This window comes from Squalius cephalus (assembly GCF_949319135.1).
Source record: "Squalius cephalus genome assembly, chromosome: 10".
Lineage (NCBI taxonomy): Eukaryota > Metazoa > Chordata > Actinopteri > Cypriniformes > Leuciscidae > Squalius > Squalius cephalus.
In genome coordinates this window covers 2,158,869-2,179,501 of record NC_137131.1, presented here as the reverse complement: position 1 = coordinate 2,179,501, position 20,633 = coordinate 2,158,869, and the positions used below count along the sequence as shown (strand labels likewise).

At 37.7% G+C, this 20,633-nt stretch overlaps 2 protein-coding genes across 2 annotated transcripts in view; both read right to left on the bottom strand.

Annotated features, from left to right (window-relative positions):
- The window catches only part of ddx27 (DEAD (Asp-Glu-Ala-Asp) box polypeptide 27), a 22,806-nt gene extending 10,904 nt beyond the window's left edge, over nt 1-11,902 (bottom strand). Inside the window, exons 1-8 of the mRNA XM_079883556.1 lie at nt 11,590-11,902; nt 8,870-9,016; nt 8,734-8,793; nt 5,094-5,301; nt 4,963-5,003; nt 4,792-4,875; nt 2,911-3,016; nt 2,285-2,458 (exon numbers count right to left, since the gene is read on the bottom strand). Of these exons, the coding sequence (XP_079739682.1) occupies nt 2,285-2,458; nt 2,911-3,016; nt 4,792-4,875; nt 4,963-5,003; nt 5,094-5,301; nt 8,734-8,793; nt 8,870-9,016; nt 11,590-11,676 (907 nt within the window). The 5' untranslated portion in view covers nt 11,677-11,902. The remainder of the gene's footprint in view (nt 1-2,284; nt 2,459-2,910; nt 3,017-4,791; nt 4,876-4,962; nt 5,004-5,093; nt 5,302-8,733; nt 8,794-8,869; nt 9,017-11,589) is intronic.
- Nucleotides 11,903-12,926: 1,024 nt separating this feature from the next.
- On the bottom strand, nt 12,927-20,504 carry snrpb (small nuclear ribonucleoprotein polypeptides B and B1). Its single transcript, XM_079883552.1, has 7 exons — nt 20,366-20,504; nt 19,277-19,428; nt 18,070-18,181; nt 16,260-16,412; nt 15,151-15,283; nt 14,819-14,944; nt 12,927-13,096 (listed from the first exon to the last, which is right to left on the bottom strand). Exons 1-7 carry the CDS (start codon nt 20,366-20,368, stop codon nt 13,059-13,061), a joined length of 717 nt encoding a protein of 238 aa, XP_079739678.1. The 5' UTR covers nt 20,369-20,504; the 3' UTR covers nt 12,927-13,058.
- Between the last annotated feature and the right edge of the window lie 129 nt (nt 20,505-20,633).

Genomic DNA, 20,633 nt, shown 5'->3' with positions numbered 1-20,633 from the left:
CCTAGGAGGAGTACATTAAATTCCACAGCAAGCGTTTCCAAACAACCCTAAATAGCCGACTTCCTGTTGGGCTGGCGTAAAACTTAGAGCACGAAAGTAGTTCGGCCCGATGAGATCTATATGTGTACCGAGTTTCAAATTAATTCATGCAAGCGTGTTTGATATATGGACCAAGTTTTAGAACCCCGTTCAAGGGGGCGCTGTTGAGCCCCCCTGCCACGCCCGGGTACCAGCTTCAGCCCGGCCCTGATGGCCGCGGGTTCTGACCTGTGTGCAAAGTTTCAAGAGTTTTCGAGCACGTTTAGGGACCCAAAAGCCACAGAAACCTTGAAAAACAAATGAAAAAGTAAATCTCACTCAACTGACAAATCACCCCCACCCCTCACACACTCAGAGACAGAGAGAGAGAGAAAATTCTCCAAAAAATCACATTCAAACCAAAATATCTGACTTTCTGTTGCTTTGAGCTAATAAGTGTAAATTAGAAAGTTGTCCGGCTCGATAAGAACAATATACATACCAAGTTTTGTGATTCTAGGTAAAACTAAGCCCCCATTTTTGACTAAAGGTGGCGCTACTGAGCCCCTCACCACGCCCGTTTCTGAAACTTTGCCCATGTCTACTGGATAATAAGTGTGATGTGTCTGTCGAGTTTCATGCAATTTCAAGTATGTTAAGAGTCTCAAAAGCATCAGAAAAGAATATTAAAGTTTGATGCGTTGCCATGGCAACAGTATCTAAGATATCAATAATCCTTTCACAGGTCTACATCTGCCGTGTGTCTACATTATACACATAAAGTTTGAAGCAAATCGGGTAAAAATAAGAAAGTGATTTCAAAGCATTTTGAAAGTGACACACTTCCTGCTGCCAGTTGGTGGCGCTATAACTTTGACTCACAAAGGTCACATCCATGTGATCGGCCTCTTACAACGAACACACTGCTGAAGTTTCATCAAGATCAGATAATGTATGCAGAAGTTATAACACACTTCCTGTGTCCCATTATTCGCCATAAATTCGTTTCCTCGCCACGGCCAAACCGTTCGAGATATCAAAAATCTGTTCGCAAGAATTCATCCTCAATGTCTTGACTTCATTCACACCGAGTTTGGTGGCGATCGGATGAAATCCCTAGGAGGAGTATTTCACATTCCATTGTATGCGTTTTCCAAACAACGTATAATAACCGACTTCCTGTTGGGCTTTTGTAAAACTTAGAGCACGAAAGTTGTTCGGCCCGATGAGATCTATATGTGTACTGAGTTTCATATTATTACATGCAAGCGTGTTTGATTTATGGACCAAGCTTTCGGACCCCATTCCAGGGGGCGCTGTCGAGCCCCCCTGCCACGCCCCGGTACCAGCTTCAGCCCGGCCCTGATGGCCGCGGGTTCTGACGTGTGTGCAAAATTTCAAGAGTTTTTGAGCCTGTTAAGGGCCCCAAAAGTGGCAAAAAGGCAAAAAAAAAAAAAATGAATAAAAAAAATAATAAAAAAAAAAATAATAATCCTTACGGAAACAATAGGGCCTTCGCCCTTTCAGGGCTTGGGCCCTAATAAGACAAACAGAAATACATAAGCTAATGAAAATTTAAAAAGCGCATAAAATTACTAAAACTATATAAAACTAGAACAAGCTATACAAAATCGTTTAAAAAGAAAGCAAGCTGAAATAATAAAATATAATTGTTAAATGGATTCAGAGATGTTTCTTGGCAACTTCTTGAAATAAAATAAGTACTAAAAAAAAAACCACTGAAATAAATGAAAGAAAAACAGAAATTAGCTTTAAAGCTATTGAAAAATGGTTTAAAAAGAAATAGTCGAAATAAAATCAAATTATTAGATAAACTTCTTAAATTAGAACTGTTGCCTTGGCAACTTCCTGAAATAAAATAAGTTTAGGTTGTTAATTTCTAAAATTACTAAAATAAAAAATAAAAGACAAGAAGTATTTAAAAAAAAAAAAAAAAAAAAGAGCAAAAACTCAAAATGACAAAAGCACATAAAACTATAGAAGATTTAAAACTAAAACTATTGAAAATAGTTTACAAAAATAAACCTGAAATAAAATAAAATAAAATAAAATAAAATAAAGTAATTAGATGATTAACTTAATTAGAAATGCCTTGGCAACTTGCTGAAATAAAATATGTTTAGGGTAAAGTACTGAAAATAACCTGAAATAAAATTCATGATACTTAAACTTTCAAGTAGCTTTTAGATTTTAACTTTTCATTTTTCAGTTTGAGTAAATCCTCTACTAGTGAGGCGTCTCTTACCCACTGCCAGGCACGTGCTGATGCTGGTGAACTGTGCCAGCTGACGGGCCACGGTGTGCACCTGAATGCCCAGCTCTCGAGTCGGCACCAGAACCAGCACTCGCGTCACCTGAGTCTCTCTCGGCTTGTAGATCAGACGCTCCAGAACCGGCAGCATGAAGGCTGCAGTCTTGCCTGAGACACACAACACACACAGTCAACTAAACGTCATGGGGATTACAGTTACTGAGTACCTTACGCATATTTAGGTTGGTTGTTTATATTTCTTCTTTCTTTCTTTGTATGTAGGATCATTTATATTTTATGTTTGTGACTGTGTATAAAGTTATATATGTGCTTAGGTATGTCAATATGCCATTGTTTGTTTAGGTATAACACATACACACAGTTATCTGTATGTGTGTATGTGTATTTGTTTTGTTCCTTGTGATAATGGTCTTTATTTTATTTTAACCAGGGACGAGGACAAATTATCTTTATGCTATATGTACACGGCATCGGTTGTCTGTGTGTGACAATGCCAAGTGTATTGTCCCTGTTAAATAAACAAACAAAAATAAATAAAATAAAACCGTAATATTCATATTCTTTCTGGTCAAATCAAGCACAGACAGTGGAAGTCTTACCAGTGCCAGTGGCGGCACATGCACAGATGTCTTTTCCCAGAAGCCCCACAGGTACGCAGGCTTTCTGAATAGGAGTGGGCTGCTTAAAGCCCATAGTAGTGATGGCCTGAGGAAACACGAGGAAAACAACGTGAGATGAAACTGTGCATCTTCTACAATGTTTCATTTTGACGGCTTAGTTATGTTTCTCTTTAATGGACCATTGCCATTTATAAAAGAGGTCATTTATTCCGATGACACCATGTATTTATCTCAAGAAATTCTCCAGGTTATTGTCCCTAAAGCATTTTTACGAGCTATTTGACATCATTTTGCAGCCTAAACCAACATTACTAGGCCAAAAACATCTGTAACGACTCAAAAATGGGCACTTGCAATCCATGATTGCTTTATGCAAGCAAGCAATAAGGTATTCGAGGCTAGTGCTGTATCGTGAATATTCATCCGTGACTTATTCACGATACAGCACTAGCCTCGAGTACCTTATTGTTTTTATTAAACTGTTACCACACAATACACATATTAAAGCCGAAAAATATGCATCTATGCAACTTTCATGAAGTAAAATCACTAAAAGCCTTCCTTCCGCTGGAAAACATAGTCCCCGACCGTAAACAGCAACAGACGTTACATACATTATTATGGCAACAAAAACTGTCTTTATGAGTGAGTCAGTAGAGAAGACTTTTACCAGAGTCCGTCTACGGAGAGCCTGGCCACTCCCTATTAAGTCCTATTGTACCGAATGTTGATTGTAGTTCCACCAGAGCTCCACTGGGGGCGATCGCCCATGAGTGCAAAATTAATGGGAGTCTATGGAGCTAGACGGCTAAATTTGTCTCTTTCACCTGATTGCCGTTGAGAAATCTCAGATTTGATTGTAGGTTTTGCAAGTTCAACATGGGTTATAGGTCGAAAGTTGAATGAACGAGTACTTATGTCCTTTCGATTTCTTACAGGTTGAGTTGTTGTTGCCCATAACACGCTAGCATTCTGCTAATGAACGCTGATTGGTCAGTGAAGGACTGATTACGACCAGAGATACCGCTTGATGGTCTTTTAAAACAACAAAACAACAACTCTTCTAGAACGTGTGTTTACCTGTGTCAGCTGTGTTGTGTGTTTGCCTGTGTCAGCTGTGTTGTCGATGCCTCGAGAGAAAAGAAAGTGCAGAGCACCAAAGCGACTGAAGGATCGCCGTAAAGCAGTATCTCTGGTCGTACGATGTGTATGACGTCACTGACATTTTAAAGCAAATAAGTGACTCTAATAAAATCTAACACCCAGCAATGTGTAATTTCTTTGCATCTCCTTTCGAATACAACATTCAAATTACTAGAAAAAAAATGATATCCTGAGAAAAGTGGATTTTGAGGGGTATAGCGCCATAGACCTCCATTCATTCTGCACTCGTCCTGTGAGCGCCCTCATGTGGAGCCAGAGAGGAACTGCACTCGTCCTGTGAGCGCCCTCATGTGGAGCCAGAGTGGAACTGCAACCAGTTCAGAAGCCGGAAGTTTACTGAGAGTGGAAGTTCTCCCCTTATTAGACATTCCCTGCTTTTACACTGAAAGGACTCGAACTTGTGAACACGGAAAAGCAGGACGCAATTGAAAAATATCTAGCGTGTCACAGGAAAACCCCTAAACTGTTAAAAGGACAAGATATCACAGCGGACATTCAAACAGATTTTTTTTTTATTATGAATATAGGCCTGAATGACCTGAAGGAAAATGCTATATCTACAGTAAATGCAGGTACACTCGCTTACTCGATCTCTCACAATACTCTACTCTAGCTTCAACGAACATTATCAATGAGATAATGATGCATATATGAAAAGTGTATTACATGAAATTAATAATTAATAGTCAGTCTGACCTTCAGTAAAGGTCTGGATAGATTCATATCCGGGAAGGTGAGGTTATCGTCATACTGGGAAGCGTCTTCAAAAAATGCTTCAGGCTGGAAGAGAGGAGTGAAAAACTGAGAACATCATAATCATATGAGATTTACACCATAAACAACTCAAGAAAACTGATTCCAACTCACAATTTTCCTCTTGCCCTTCTTCTGTTTTTCTCTCACAGTGTCTGGAAGAAAAGAAAGGATGAAATAAATCAAACATGTTCATGGAGAAGAATAAAAAAGGGTGTTTGGATTGGTGTCGTTCTTCCACATACCTGCTTTTTTCAGCACCTCTTCATCACCTGATGAGAACTCATCTTCCTCCACCTCATCAGCATCATCATCTTCAGCAGATTCTTTACTGTTATTGTCATTTTCATCCTGTTCTTTATCATTCTCTTCTTCTTCATCTTCATCATCGTCATCATCGTTTTCCGGTTTCGAGGCTGGAGCTTCTGTTTTCTTGTTTTTTTGAGTTTTCTCCTGCAGATGCATAAATATGACAAACATATTACATTTCTTGAAGTTATAATGATTTCCAAACAAACAAATCTTTAACAAATACTGTAACTTCTTAAAACAATACGCACTTAATATTACTGAGTATCGAGACACGTAATATTCAGAAATATTATCGATTTGTGTGGTTAGTGTCAGGGGTTAGTTGAGTGTGTGTGTGTGTGTGTGTGTGTGTGTGAGAGTGTGTGTGTGTGTGTGTGTGTGTGTGAGAGTGTGTGTGTGTGTGTGTGTGTGGTTAGTGTCAGGGGTTAGTTGAGTGTGTGTGTGTGTGTGTGTGTGTGTGTGTGTGTGTGTGTGTGTGTGTGTGTGTGTGTGTCAGGGGTTAGTTGAGTGTGTGTGTGTGTGTGTGTGTGTGTGTGTGTGTGTGTGTGTTTGTGTGGTTAGTGTCAGGGGTTAGTTGTCACAATGAGTGAGAAAGTTCGACATGGAGCCACTAAATCTCCAATCTCCCGAGAATCTCCCGTTTTAAACAAACGCCGACAAACGTCAGCTGGAGAAAAGAGAGCGAGACAGAGCTCATAATAAAACAAGAATCAACATCGGCTTGGCTTTTCAGAGATGGAGAACTGAGGGATTTGAAATGTTGTAAAAGCGACAGGAGAGTAAGTGTTTTATTGAACAGATAAACTGTCATATGTAGCTCTAACAGAGTTCACTGTAAAGCATGATCTATTGTGAAGATCATTTAACTATAGTTGTTTTAGCGCTGTTCAGGAATTTATTCAAGGAAGTACCGTGTCTAAGGCCCCGTCCACACTACTGCGTTTTAGTTTAGAAACGGAGAATTAAAACGAATACGATCTCCATCCACACCAGCGTTTTAGCTGCGAATTAGAATTGATCTCCGTCCACATTAAAACGACTGAAAACGCAGATCACGTGACTATTCACCAACACTGGGCATGTGCGTGCCGCTGTAAACCTAGAGACTTTCAGACATAGACTGTAAAACAAGTAATAAAAACTCAGTGAGTGTTTTAGCGCAATTGTCTCACCTCATGGGATCACAACACTAAGAGATAGTAAATGAAAGAGAAAATAAGTTGCTCGAGAATATAACTTTCTCTTGAAATTCAAATGAACTTTCTGAAATCAAATCAGCAATGGATAATAAAAAAGGCACAATCACTTGACTAGTTGAACATCATTTTTTTTATTAGCTCATTATTTTTTACATCTTGTGTTCACTCAATATCCTCGAAAACGGAATTTTTTCTGGAATTTCCAGGAAATCCAAAATCTTTTCCTGGATTTTTTTTGTGCGTTCCCGAGATTAGACCTTCCTTAACATAATGCCGAAAACCCGAAGTCTCTAGGTGGTCTGGTTGAGGAGTAGATAGAAGTGCAAGATTGGTGCGCACAGACAGAACAGAAATCATGAGTTAACAATCGCAATTTTGTCCGGTGGAAAATTGCGCTAAAAATGCTTTCAAACATCAAAATGTCATTTATTAATATGTATTTGTGTCAAAATGACATATAAACATCTTTTCCTATTCTATTTTGCCTGGAAACGCTTCCAACACGTGTCGCATGAAAAATAGGCGTCGGTTCTATTTCTAGCATGCACGCGTTTACGTCTTACTGTAAGAAACTGTTCCAGTGGGTGAAGTTCACTGAATATTACCTGTGTACTCCATGACTGATGACACCCAATCATAGAGCCGAGCGTGAGCCTCTGCGTCATCGTTTCTAAAGTCCTCCGTTTTGACCCGTCCACACTAAAACGCCCTCCGGAGATTCAAAACGAAAAACGGGTCGGCAGCGTTTCTAAACTTCTCCGTTTTGGGTCTCCGTTTTTGCCGTTTTAGTCTGGACGGGAGGTGCAAACGTAGCAAAAGGTCTCCGTTTTTAAACGAAAACGCAGTAGTGTGGACGGGGCCTAATAATGGGTAAAGCTACAGTAGCGTCTTCAGCTAGTCAGCTTGAGATCTTTCATCTGGTTATATCTCTGAAGCCTATAGTGAATGTTTTATGAGCAACAGGAGAATCATATTCATCCGCAGTCCCTCAGAGCCCAAGCACAACCAAAACAATGTTCTTCAGCAAAATGCATGCAGTTTTGTTTTTTTAAACGTTAGATGGCCAAAAGTTACATAGTGTACCTTTAAGCAGAATAACGACGATATATTGTCTTCATTATTGATTGTGTTATTTGCTAGCATGGGAAAACCCAGACAAACTTCCGGCAAATTTAGATTTGCTCTGCAAGTAGTCTGGCAAAGAGCTCATTCAAGCCCATTTCTAATCCGTCGAAATCGCGGCACCAATCAGAAACGTTGAGGTGGGCTTTACACAATGACGATCGCTCTGATTGGTTTTAGGTCTATCCAGTTGCGCCCAGAGGCATTTGAGCGACGTCTGTTGGTGAAGCCACCAACTTTTAAATGCATTATTATATTTAAATTGCAAACACATGAGGACAGTCTCCATGAAAGACCCACTGGCAGAGGAACATGCTACTACATTTCTCTCCGAAACGGTAGGAAATTAAATTAGATTTAATAGAGGATTTTAACTGTGACAAGATGATTGACAGGGCAGTTTACGGGACAGGATGCACGCGGCAGATCCGTCCGATAAAGATGACGAAGTAGTATGTCCCAAAGCTTGCCTACTTTTTTGCTACACATTCAAAAGTAAAAACATTTTCTTCACAAAAAGAGTACATACTTTTATGGCGTAGTGTAACTTAGGCGAATTGGGACGCAGCATATGGCTTTACACGATGCCGATCGCTCTGATTGGTTTTAGGTCTGTCCAATTTTGCCCAGAGGCATTTGAGCGACGTCCGTTGGTGACGCCCCTTTGGAAATGAGTTATTAATGAAGCTTTGCCAGACCATAACTCAGTTACTACTGAGAATGGTCTGGTTTTAACCAGGCTAGTTATTTGCATGTTTATTTCTCTGAAGCAATATGTGACCCTGGATGACAAAACCAGTCACATGGGTACATTTTTTTAAATTGCTGAATATAAAGCTGAATAAATAAGCTTTCCATAGATGTACGGTTTGTTATGATAGGATAATATTTGGCCGAGACACAACTATTTGAAAATCTGGAATCTGAGGGTAAAAAAAAAAAAAAATCTAAACATTGAGAAAATCTCCTTTAAAGTTGTGCATTTATGTTGGCGATTGTGCTGCATTCACTCACAAAAATAAACGTTTTATATATTTACGGTAGGAAATTTACAAAATATCTTCATGGAACATGATCTTTATGTAATATCCTAATGATTTTTGGCATAAAAGAAAAATCGATAATTTTGACCCATACACAATGTATTGTTGCACAAATATACCCGTGCGACTCGAGACTGGTTTTGTGATCCAGGGTCACACTGTATAAAGCGCTATTTATATAAAGGTGACTTGACTCAACATGGTCTTACCTCAATTTTGCGCTTTTTCCGCACTTTCTCGATCTTTTCGTCCAGAGTCGTGGCCGCTTTCTGAAAAAAGCGAAAGAAGAGATGAAGATCCGACACGAGCCACACGCATCTCTCCGTCCGTGTGACTCTCACTCACCCTCTTCTTCAGCTGAGCCATCACGTCATCCATCGCCCAGTCTCCGCTGTACAGGCCATCTCGCTCTCCAAACTCAAAGTCAGCGCTGAAGTCTCCGGTGCGGCCCTTCAGCGCGCGCTTCTCTTTACTCAACACGATGGGCTGATCCTGAACAAACACAAGTCATTCCATGCTAGAGTCATGCTATCAGATGCCAACACTGTCAAATATACCATGGTGAGGACATTCGTGTGCAATGGTATTTACAAGCTGCACGATTCATCGTTAAAAGATGGCGATCTAAAGCAAACCCTAATTATAACTCTATAGTATATGTCAATCAATCAATCACTCAACAAATAAATATTACTCAATACTTATTTGAGTAAGTACAATGTAACTACATCACCTTAAAATAAAGTGCGTTACAGTTTATTTTAAGGTGTCATTGTTGCATTGTAATTATACATTTAAGTACTGAGTAATATTAAGGTTAGGGTAGGATTTTACCCTATTCGTTTTAACTTTTATTCATTTCCAGGATATGAATTGTTGATATCAAGAATTACATTTTTGATATCAATAATTTACTTCCTTGATATCAACAATTGAATTCTTCTGTAATTATATTTTCACTAGTGAAATGTCACCATAGGCTGCCATTCAAAATCAATTGTTGATATCAAGAATTCAATTGTCACTAGTTGAAATGTCTATTCTTGATATCAACAATTGAATTGCTACTAGTAAAAATTTTAATTTTTGATATCTGAAAATGAATTTCTGATATCAATATAATTTCAGATATCTAAAATGGCTTTTTTACTAGTAACAATCACATTCATGATATCAGAAATTAACATTGTCACTAGTGAAAATAGAATTATTGATATCAAAAATGAACATTGTTACTAGTAGCAATTCAATTGTTGATATCAAGAATAGACATTTCAACTAGTGACAATTGAATTCTTGATATCAAAAATAAATGTTTTTACTAAGTAAGAATTATAGATATGTGAAACTGGAATTTCAAATAGTAAGAAATCAATTCTTGATATCAACATTGATTTTGAATGGCAACCAATGGTGACATTTCACTAGTGAAAATACAATTACAGATATCAAGAATTATAGTTTTTACTAGATGAAATTCAATTGTTGATATCAAGAATTATCATTTTAACTAGTGAAAATTTAATTGTGGATGTCAAGAATTAGCATTGTTACTAGTGGAAATGTAATTTCTGATATCAAAAATAGCCATTGTTACTAGTAGAAATCTAATTCCTGATATCAATAACTTTCATTTTAACTAGTGAAAATTGAATTGTTGATATCAAGGATTCATATCCTGGAAATGAATAAAAGTTAAAACGGCTTGCCATAGGTTAGTTGTATGTAATTATGCATAATTTACTGTTAATACTATGGTAAGTACATGTAACGTGTATGTAACAAGGACACTGTAAAATAAAGTGTTACCAAGTGTGTTACCCATTTTTATGTAACACTTTATTTTAGTGTCATTGTTACATGTAGTTACTAAAGTAATAACTATTAATTATGCATAATTACATGCAACTAACCCTCAACCAAACTCTGATCCTAACCCTATAGTAAGTGCATGTAGTTGCTTAATATTACTCAGTACTTATTTGAGTAAGTACAATGTAACTACATCACCTTAAAATAAAGTGCGTTACAGTTTATTTTAAGGTGTCATTGTTACATTGTAATTATACATATTAGTATTGAGTAATATTAAGGAACTACATGTACTTACTATAGGGTTAGGGTTTGGTTGAGGGTTAGTTGCACGTAATTATGCATAATTTACTGTTATTACTATGGTAAGTGCATGTAATATGTAACAAGGTCTGTAAAATAAAGCGTTACCATAAAGTGTTACCCATTTTTAGGTAACACTTTATTTTAGTGTCATTGTTACATGTAGTTACTACAGTGATAACTATTAATTATGCATAATTACATGCAACTAACCCCAAACCAAACTCTGATCCTAACCCTTTAGTAAGTACATGTAGTTGCTTAATATTACTCAGTACTTGAATGTATTATTACACTGTAACAAGGACACCTTAAAATAAAGTTTTTTTTTTTTTTAAATATGACTTTTGTTCAGGAAGGATGAATTCAATTCTTCAAAAGTGCCAGTAAAGACATTTATAATGTTACAAAACAAAACATTTTGGGTGTAACAAACCCATTTTATTTCAGCTTTACTTTGAGTTAATTTAGCACATCAAGTTAAAATAACTGAAAATGTGAAATGCTTCATTGACAAGCTCAAATAAAATTAGCTCGTTTTTTATATTTAATTTTATTTCAAGTAACGACAATGTTTGTTTTTATGGATTTAGTTTTAACTATGTCAGTTTTGCCATTGTACATCCTCAAAAAAACATGATGCACATCACAAAACATGGTATTACCACAGTATGAGGCTCAAAACACAGTATTACCATGGTACATCCCCATATAACGCAGTATTATCACGATGTGCTTCAAAAACATGGTAAATCTCCATGTAAAGTAGTATTATAATGACACAGATCACAAAACATGGTATTACCACAGTAAGTTCCCCAAAACACAGCACTACACCTTTAAACAACATACTATTACCATGATGCACTTCCCAAAACATGGTATTATCATGGTAAAGGCCCAAAAATAAATAAAAAAACATGGTAAATTTTCAGTGAATCTGAACTTACATCTTCATCGTCCGACGCTGAGTCCGGCTCATCTGGCACTTCAACATCTTCATCAATAGTTCTGATCAAATCCATATCAGAAAACATGTGTGCTGTAAAACTCACAGGCTGATTACTACAACAGAGCACTAATAACTATTATTAGTGACTATTTATAAGGTAAATCTGATCTTATATATTTTTTTCTACATAAAAGAGACCCGGTCATATAGTCTCACAAATCATAAATATATAACTGTGTCTGATTGACACACTAACAGCTCTGCATGTTCATAAACACACACGTGTGTCGCTAAACTGAAGCAGCGGAAGTGCGTTATTCTCACGTGGTTCTTATTCAGTGGCTGCGGGCGGAAACCGGAAGCTACACTGACACCTACAGGCGCGAAGGACCAGACGATTAAAGGGACAGTGCTCCCAAAATTTTTTAATTCTGTCATTTACTCGCCCTCAAATTGTTCCAAACAAACCTGTATACATTTATTTGTTCTGCTGAACACAAATATATTTGGAAGAATGTAACCAAGCAGATCTCATAGCATTTTTTTCCTACTACGCTAGTCAATAGGGGCAAGATATGCTTGTTACAAACATTCTTCTAATTATCTTCATTTATACAGGTTTGGAGCAACTTGAGGGTGAGTGAATGACAGTTTTTCCATTTTTAGGTGAACTGTCCCTTTAAGAGACCACCGCTGCCAATGATGCATTGCGAAACGGGAAATTTAAATGAACAATATATGGCTAGCTGAGACTGTAGTGGGTTGTATATCTAAAATAAACAATCTCTGAACACAAAATATAATTTAAAAATACAGTTTACTTTCAGGAAAATCAACTTAATGGGTTTGCAAGTGCCAGACCTTATATTACAACCTGACAGAAGACATGCATATTATTAAACAAACGCTTTAAATCATATAGTGGAGGCTCAGTTACAATGAATTCATTCAATGCTGTAATAAGACATTTTTTAGAAAAGGCTTTCTCTCAGTGCAATGCCTCTCAAAAATAACCCAGTATTTAAAAAAAAGAAAAGAAAGCTGAACTCCTCTGCAAACTATAGTTTTCTACTTTAACAGTTCTTGAATATTACACATCACTAAACTCAAAATATTAACTATGCATCATCCAAACATGCAATTGCATCGCTGTATTCTACAAGAAACCATATGCATAAATTAAACATTAAGAGAACATGCCATTTATGAGATGCATTATGAGTTTGAGTGATAATGCATGTTTTTTTAGGCCATTTAGTAAGACCAGCTCATAGTTTATTGGATGTTTAATTGGCATAATTTAAGAGAAAAACACGAGTCATATTAAAACATAACTGTCAAATTAGACACTTTATTATTAAAAAAAAAAAGTAACAATACAAAAATCAAACTATACAAGAACTTGCAGACAAACTTTCCTGTACAAGGAAAAGACGGATCTCAAACGTGTTAGTCCAGCGCTGAGGTTTACGGTCTGGGAGGACGCATGCCTGGAGGAGGAGGACCTGAAGGAGAACCACAAGTACAATCACTGTAGAAACATGGTGACACTTCACTATAAGGTAATGCATTAACGAACATGAACTGACAATGAGCGGTTACACTATTTTAAGGTGTCATTGTTACAGTGTAAATATATATTTAAGTAATATTAAGCAACTACATGTACTTACTAAAGCGTCAGGATTTGTTTGAGGGTTAGTTGCATGTAATTATGTATCATTTACTGTTATTATTATGGTAAGTACATGTAACAAGGATAATAAAATAAAGTGTTACCCAATGAGCAATACATTTGTTACAGTATTTATTCATCTTTGTAAAAAATTGCTGTTCATGTTAGTTCTCAGTGCATTATCCTTTGATTTTAATAATGTATTGGTAAATGTTGAAACTAATATTAACTTAGATTAATAAATGCTTCATTCTGGTTCATGTTAACTAGATTCAGATTGTTTTATTTAGTGCCATGTCAGCATTCAAAGCTATTTTCATGGAAAAAATTCAATTACAAAAATACAAATATACAAATACAATAAAAACCAAACAAACAAAAGCAGCAAGTCATATTATACAAGTTTTTTTTTTAATAAAAAAAAAAATAAATAATCCAAAACCTTTTCAGCTATCCATGCCAACTAAGGTAGTTAACTAATGAACCTTATTGTAAAGTGTTACCAGAAATCTTGAAGGTGTCATATAATGGTACATGCACTTTTACAAGTTGATTGTACTGAAACGTGTGTTGGCAGTGCCTGTACAAAACCATCACATAATGATAAAAATCCATCCAGTGGTTTTATTTTAATCTTATATGTTTCCTGCCATCTCAAATCAAGCTGTTCGCCCCTCCCACGATGGTTGATTGACAGCAGCGTTTCAACACAGACCCGCCCTCGCGAGCGAGCTGTCAATCATAGCATGCGCCGACCGGTGCGTTCATTGTTGATAGCTGGAGCACTGAGTAGAATGGCATCTAAGCGATTGTGGTGTTCTTGGGTGCAATAAGGAGCACAGCATCATTTTGATGTTCCTGAATCCGTACAGCTGAAGACGCAGTGGCCGAGTTTGTTTTCGAAGGGAATATTCCCCACGATCAACGTCAATGCTTTCATGCTTGCACGAATCATTTCACACACCAGACTGCTTTATAAAGGAGGGTCAGTATAAAGCTGGTTTTGCTAAGAAGCTGCTCCTGAAAAAAGGATCGGGACCAACTATTCGTGTTCCTGCTGCACCTCCAGAAGAAGAAGTGAATGTAACGTTTTATTAACCTTTATATTAATCTTTATATTAATCTTTGCAAATCGCTTGCTGCAGGCTTCACGATGAATGCGGCTATTTTTACACTCAGGGTACATTACGCCATGTTTTCTATGTACAACGTTCTCAATATAATTCATAATCCCACGTTTATAATGAACGACGCGTTATGGTTATTGTGTTAGAAACGGTGTCCGCACAGAACAGAGGGGCGGGGTGAGCAAAGCTCATTATCATTTAAAGACACATGCACTCAAACGGCGTGCTGAAAACAGAGCTGTTTTTGACCAGGTAAAATGAGTGTTTTCTTACAATACAAATGAGAATTTTTAATTAAAGTATATTACAAACTTTTAATTTAGACCCTAAAGAATCATATTAGCTTGTACAAAAATGACATTATATGACCCCTTTAACCATGCATTTCATTCAGATGCATGCGAGCTAAACTAAACCGGCTTTACCTCTCATTCCAGGTGGCGGCGGCCTCATGCCAGGAGGAGGCATTCCCATCGGAGCGCCGCGGCCGGGTGGCATTCCCATCGGGGGTCCCATGGGTGGCCTCATGCCTGGAGGAGGTCCCATCATCCCTGCGGAAGAGGCACGGGCACAAGGGTGAGCGTTAACCATCACACAACCGGATGAGTGTCTGATGCAGCGCCATGTGATTCTGAGCTCAGTGTAATCCTGCTTCCACATCATCGGTCTCAGAAGACATTTCTGTCATCACAGCTGGCGAATCAGCACGGCCATCAGAAAGACACACCGTAACTGAGGAACACGGAGACGTTCTCACCTGGAGGAGGAGCTCCTCGGCCCATCGGCGGCGGGGGTCCGGCCCGGCCTGGAGGGTACTGGGTGGGAGCGCCGGCTATACTGGCACCAGCAGCGGCCGCCGCAACCGTGCCTCGACCCTGAGGGGTCATGACCTGAGACACACACACACAGAGAGAGATGCAGTGTCTTATAAAGAGAAGGACAGCTGGGTTTCCGTGCAAATCTGCCACAAAATACAGCAAAACCGATCAAAAATTATTATAAAAGGAAAATACATTTAAATATCAATATTTTAATTGAATAAACCAGACAAATGTAGCAGAGAAAAAAAAAGTTGCATCAAATCTGGCACAAAATACAGCAAAACCTATAAAAAATTATTATTGTTCCATGGACTAAATTTTTTATTACATAAAAATTAAATATTGTTTATTAGTCATGCTTGTATATAATGCATATTTAGTGAAACCCATAAAAAGACATATTTTGAAAAATAAAATAGCCATTTTAAAAACCTGTTCCATGGAGATTTTTCTCTCAATTAAAAATATTATATATTGTTTTAGTCATGCGCATATAATGCATATAAATGGAAAAAATAATTGTTTATTTAGTGAAACACCCATATCGAATAAAAGCCATTTAAAAAAAAGTTACCTAATTTATGTTCTCAGTTAAGAAAAACAAAAGACATACAAAAGAGAAATAAAAAAAAAAAAAAGTGATAAAATAATTTGTTTTAAGAGTTCTAACATGATTTTATTGTATTGCCCAATTTCACTCAAATTCTTAGCATATTAGTGAATTTAACGTAGCAAGAAATATATTAGAAATTGTCAAAAAATCAGTGAATAAATGTGCACATCTGCCAACAGAACAAATAAAAGTTAACGGGAAAAAAATAAAAATGTACAACGAAATGATTAAATACATCTTGAAATGCTGCAATTGATGTATACAAGTATAATAGGCAAGCATAAGTAAAGAGTGCAATAGATAATTTATTATGTGAAAAAAAATACAAAATACCCCTTAAAATGAACTCACAAAAACTGAAATGCACACCGTGAAATAAACGGTAAACAATGCAACTCCGGATATTGAATGCATCTCAGATTACAGTGATACCTGTTGTGACGGGCCGCCGACTCCTCTGACGGGTCCTGCGAGTCCAGCGGGAGCCTGTGCCATCGGTGCTCCGGCGGGAACGCCTCGACCGGCCGCTCTGCCCACACCTGGACCTCCAGCCACTCCGGCCAGCGGCACGCGGGCGATGCCAGTCTGTCACACCACAAACACACGTCAATCTCTTCATTCACTACAACAAGCCAATCAAATGAGTCCGAATGCAGACTCCAGTTCCTCGCCACTGTCGCCTTTCACCTTTATTGCCATTGGCTGGCTTAGTTGGGGACATTAACATTTAATTTAATATTCAACAATATTATTGATCTGCCTGCACTGACATCATTATATGAGAACGGAATCGTGCTGACCGAGAGAGAGAGAGAGAGAGAGAGAGAGAGAGAGAGAGAGAGAGAGAGAGAGAGAGAGAGAGAGAGAGAGAGAGAGAGAGAGAGAGAGAGAGAGAGAGAGAGAGAGAGAGAGAGAGAGAGAGAGAGAGAGAGAGAGAGAGAGAGAGAGAGAAGTAGCTACATACATCTACTGTGTTTACGGGAATACTCGGCTTGACATTTTGAAATATTTCTGTTTATTTGGCCATTTAGGCGCGCAACCGAAGACGAAGGCTGCTATGCTTGTCCGCGTTGCACTCAGAGCGCACACACAGCATCCTGTCAGTAGAATTCAGTTCTCTTTTGCGACTTATCACGCTTTTAATATTTCTTTTCAATATAAAGCACATCCTGCTCTTTTCTTTCTCATTCATTCATGTTTTGTTATTAATAACTTTAAACAGAATCGTCAACTGAAATCTGCGCGAATTATCAACAATACGACACATTTATAGGATATAAAGGGTCTCTGCTGCAAAAGTGAAAGTACCAGCGGGTGAAATGTTTCGAAATGTCTCATTGCACAGCAAAGCACCCGTTTAAATAAAAGGATATATTAAAGTCGATATAGCGTACTTTTACATTTTTGCTGCTGTTCTAAAATGATTTTCGCCATCACCTTAAACAAGCTGCAGCTGGTGCAGGAGCTGTAACTGTTAGGTTACCACAGAAACGTAAGCGGTTAGTTGATTGCTGTGGTGACTCGTGACATTCGCGAACAGCACTGAACACAGACGTCTTAATTTTTTTTATCGTTGGTTGGTAAAGGGTGAGAGACCTTGCGAGCCACATGATTTTTGCCTAAAAGCCAGGTGTAGCTAGCGAGCCATAGGTTCCCAACCAATAGTGTACACACAAACACGAACTGCCGTGAGACTGGGCTGGTCTGACAGGGTGGGGGGCGTGGCATCACGATGGTGGGTCCATCGGCACAACCCTACTTGTAAGATACATTGTTACAGTTTTGCATGCATGAATGTCATGGCAATACAACACAAAGTACCTCACACAACATAACACGTAAATGCGCGTAACTAGTGTAAATCAAGCACGCCAGTGCACATAGGCCACGAAGTGCTGACGAAATAACATTAGCGGACCGGAGGGAATAATATGGAATTTAAAGAAAACTTCTTACACAAAATAAATTCAAGCACTTGTATCCATGCATGTTTATTTTCTAAACTTTCCAGCGCCTTGACATCTTTTTTTCAGATTCACAAACTTTCAAGGACCCGTGGGAACCCTGTAAATTAATAACTTTACAACAAAATGAACCATCACTGAACTTAAAGCTGGACTGTGACGCCATTTTCTTCTGGAAACAAACTTTGTTGCATTATTTTCCTGTTATCTCTGTAAAGCTGCTTTGAAACACTCTGTATTGTAACAAGTGCTATATAAATAAAAGTGACTTGACTCACGTCTTTAGGAGGGGGTCCTTCTACAGTCATGGACACGAGATTCTCTCCTCGGAGCAAAACCAGACCCAACACCCTCTTCTCCTCTCGCTCCGGCTGCTTGGAGTTCTTGGGCCTGTGAAGGACAATTAATGAACGTGACCCTGGATCACAAAACCAGTCTCGAGTCGCACGGGTATATTTGTGCAACACATTGTATGGGTCAAAATTACAGATTTTTCTTTTATGCCAAAAATCATTAGGATATTAAGATCATGTTCCATGAAGATATTTTGTACATTTCCTACCATAAATAAAACATTTATTTTTGTGAGTGAATGCAGCACAATCGCCAACATAAATGCAAAGGAGATTTTCTCAATGTTTTGATTTTTTTGCACCCTCAGATTCCAGATTTACAATAGTTGTATCTCGGCCACATATTGTCCTATCATAACAAACCACACATCAAAGCTTATTTATTCAGCTTTCAAGTGATGAAAATCTCAATTTAAAAAAAATTGGCCCATGTGACTGGTTTTGTAGTCCAAGTTCACAAATACTGATATAATGAATTTTCATAACGGACTTTAAAGGGATAGTTAACCCAAAATTAAACTAATCCATTATTTACTCACCCTCAAACCATCCTAAGTGTATATGACTTTTCTTTCAACCAAACACAGTTATATTAAAAAATATCCTGGCTTTATAATTGGAGTGAATGGTAAGCCCTAAAAAGGTATGGGTTAATAAAGGCCTTCCAAAGCGAAGCCATGCGGAGAAAAAGCCATGTAAGAAAAATATCCATATTTATAACTTTATACACTATAATCACTGGCTTCAAACCGTCTGAGTCTCTAGTTCCAGGCGGAAAAGTGACCTCTGACCCGATGCACGACGTACTCTGACGAACGTGGAAGTGCAGAGGATAGAGCAAAACATTACATTTATAAAGTTATAGATATGGATATTTTTCTTACATGTATGGCTTCTGAAGTCGTATGGATTACTTTTATGATGGACACACTTTTTTTTGAGCTTCAAAATCTCAAGCTCTATTAACTCCCATTATAAAGCTGGGAAGATCCAGGATGTGTTTTAATATAACTGACTGTGTTTGGCTGAAAGAAGAAAGTCATATACACCTAGGATGGCTTGAGGGTGAGTAAATTATAGGATAACTTTCATTTTTGAGTGAAATAACCCTTTAAGTTTCACAAGGACTCACTTGATCTTCCTGAACTCGTCACAGTCGCACAGGATCAGGTTCATGTGTTTGTCGAACGCTTTGAACGTGCCGATGAAGATTCGCCCGTCCTGCAGGATACAGCGCATCCGAAAGTCGATGTGCTGCAACATCTTACTGCTCTTGCCGACCGTCTGAAACACAATAACGAGAAAAGAGTTCAAGTTAGAGATAAGCCATATGAACATCAGCCAGCTGATACTGCTGATTGTCTGTATTAGCAGATATTGCCAGCAAAGAACATTTTTCAACTTTTTTATAACAAATTAAAAGAAAACTATCAATAATGTGTTCACTCCATTGTGTTTTGGTGGCTGATTTACAATTACAGAGTTAATATGAATGCCTAAAGCATTGATATATAAAAAATAGACTGAAATAATCGTTGCAAAATAGAAAAGCAAAATAAAAGTCTTCTTCCGTCTAGCGTCACTAACTGGATCGGAGGACTTGAAAACGTAAACAATACACCAATAAAGCTACAAAAAGCGGTGCAAAACACAAGTCACTAAATACATTATAAAAATGTGAATGCCCAAGCATTGAAATTAGTTTATAAACAAAAACTGTTGGCGACGACAGCGGTTTGAGCAAAATAAGAGTCTTCTTCCGGTTAGAGCTGCACAACTGACTTGAGCAGAGGACATGAAAACGTAAACAATACACTTATACAGCTAAAAGAAAGTGCTGCAAAAGTTAACTCATTAAAATTCATCAAACCTTATATAATAATGTTCGATTAAATTATTTAAATCGAAGCCTTGCGCTAGAGTTCGGCTGCAAGAGCACACAAACGGCGCTCATTCATTCCCCTGCCTGGATTTTAGAGATTTATTTCTGTATTTTATTATACAAACATTTCAGCAATAAACTACCATAAATAATGTGCTTTATATCACATATGTAGTGTTTCCGGCTGCTTTTTTCTTAGAACACTACAAGCAGTTTTGCACTACGTATCAACAACGTATTGGAAACTCAGACATTTTTATTAAAAACCCTATTTAATCGATAGAAATATTAAGATCACTGATTAATCACACACTAATAAGCTAAACAATGAAGTCTTACCATGGTTGCTGTTAGGATGGCTCCGATTAATATCGGATTCTGCCAAACAAGGTTTAAAAATTGACCCGCGAAGCGCCGCTGAGTCCTTTAATGGAGGCGAAGCGGAAGAGAGTGCGACAGGATAAGAGTCCGACCGGAAACACGATCCAACGGTCCCTTCTTCCTGTTTGTTATTTTTACTATATTTTTACGATAAAGTGTCTTCAAAAATGTATGCAAATAAAGCAACAATAGCATTCAAAATATGACACAATAAGGAAATAAAAAT

Excerpts from the sequence above, each read along its gene's own strand:
- snrpb (XM_079883552.1), bottom strand. Across the intron at positions 18,182-19,276 it reads GACGAGTTCAGGAAGATCAA|GCCCAAGAACTCCAAGCAGC; the intron begins GTGAGTCCTTGT and ends TGTCCTTCACAG. Across the intron at positions 15,284-16,259 it reads TCGGCGGCCCGTCACAACAG|GTCATGACCCCTCAGGGTCG; the intron begins GTATCACTGTAA and ends TGTGTGTCTCAG.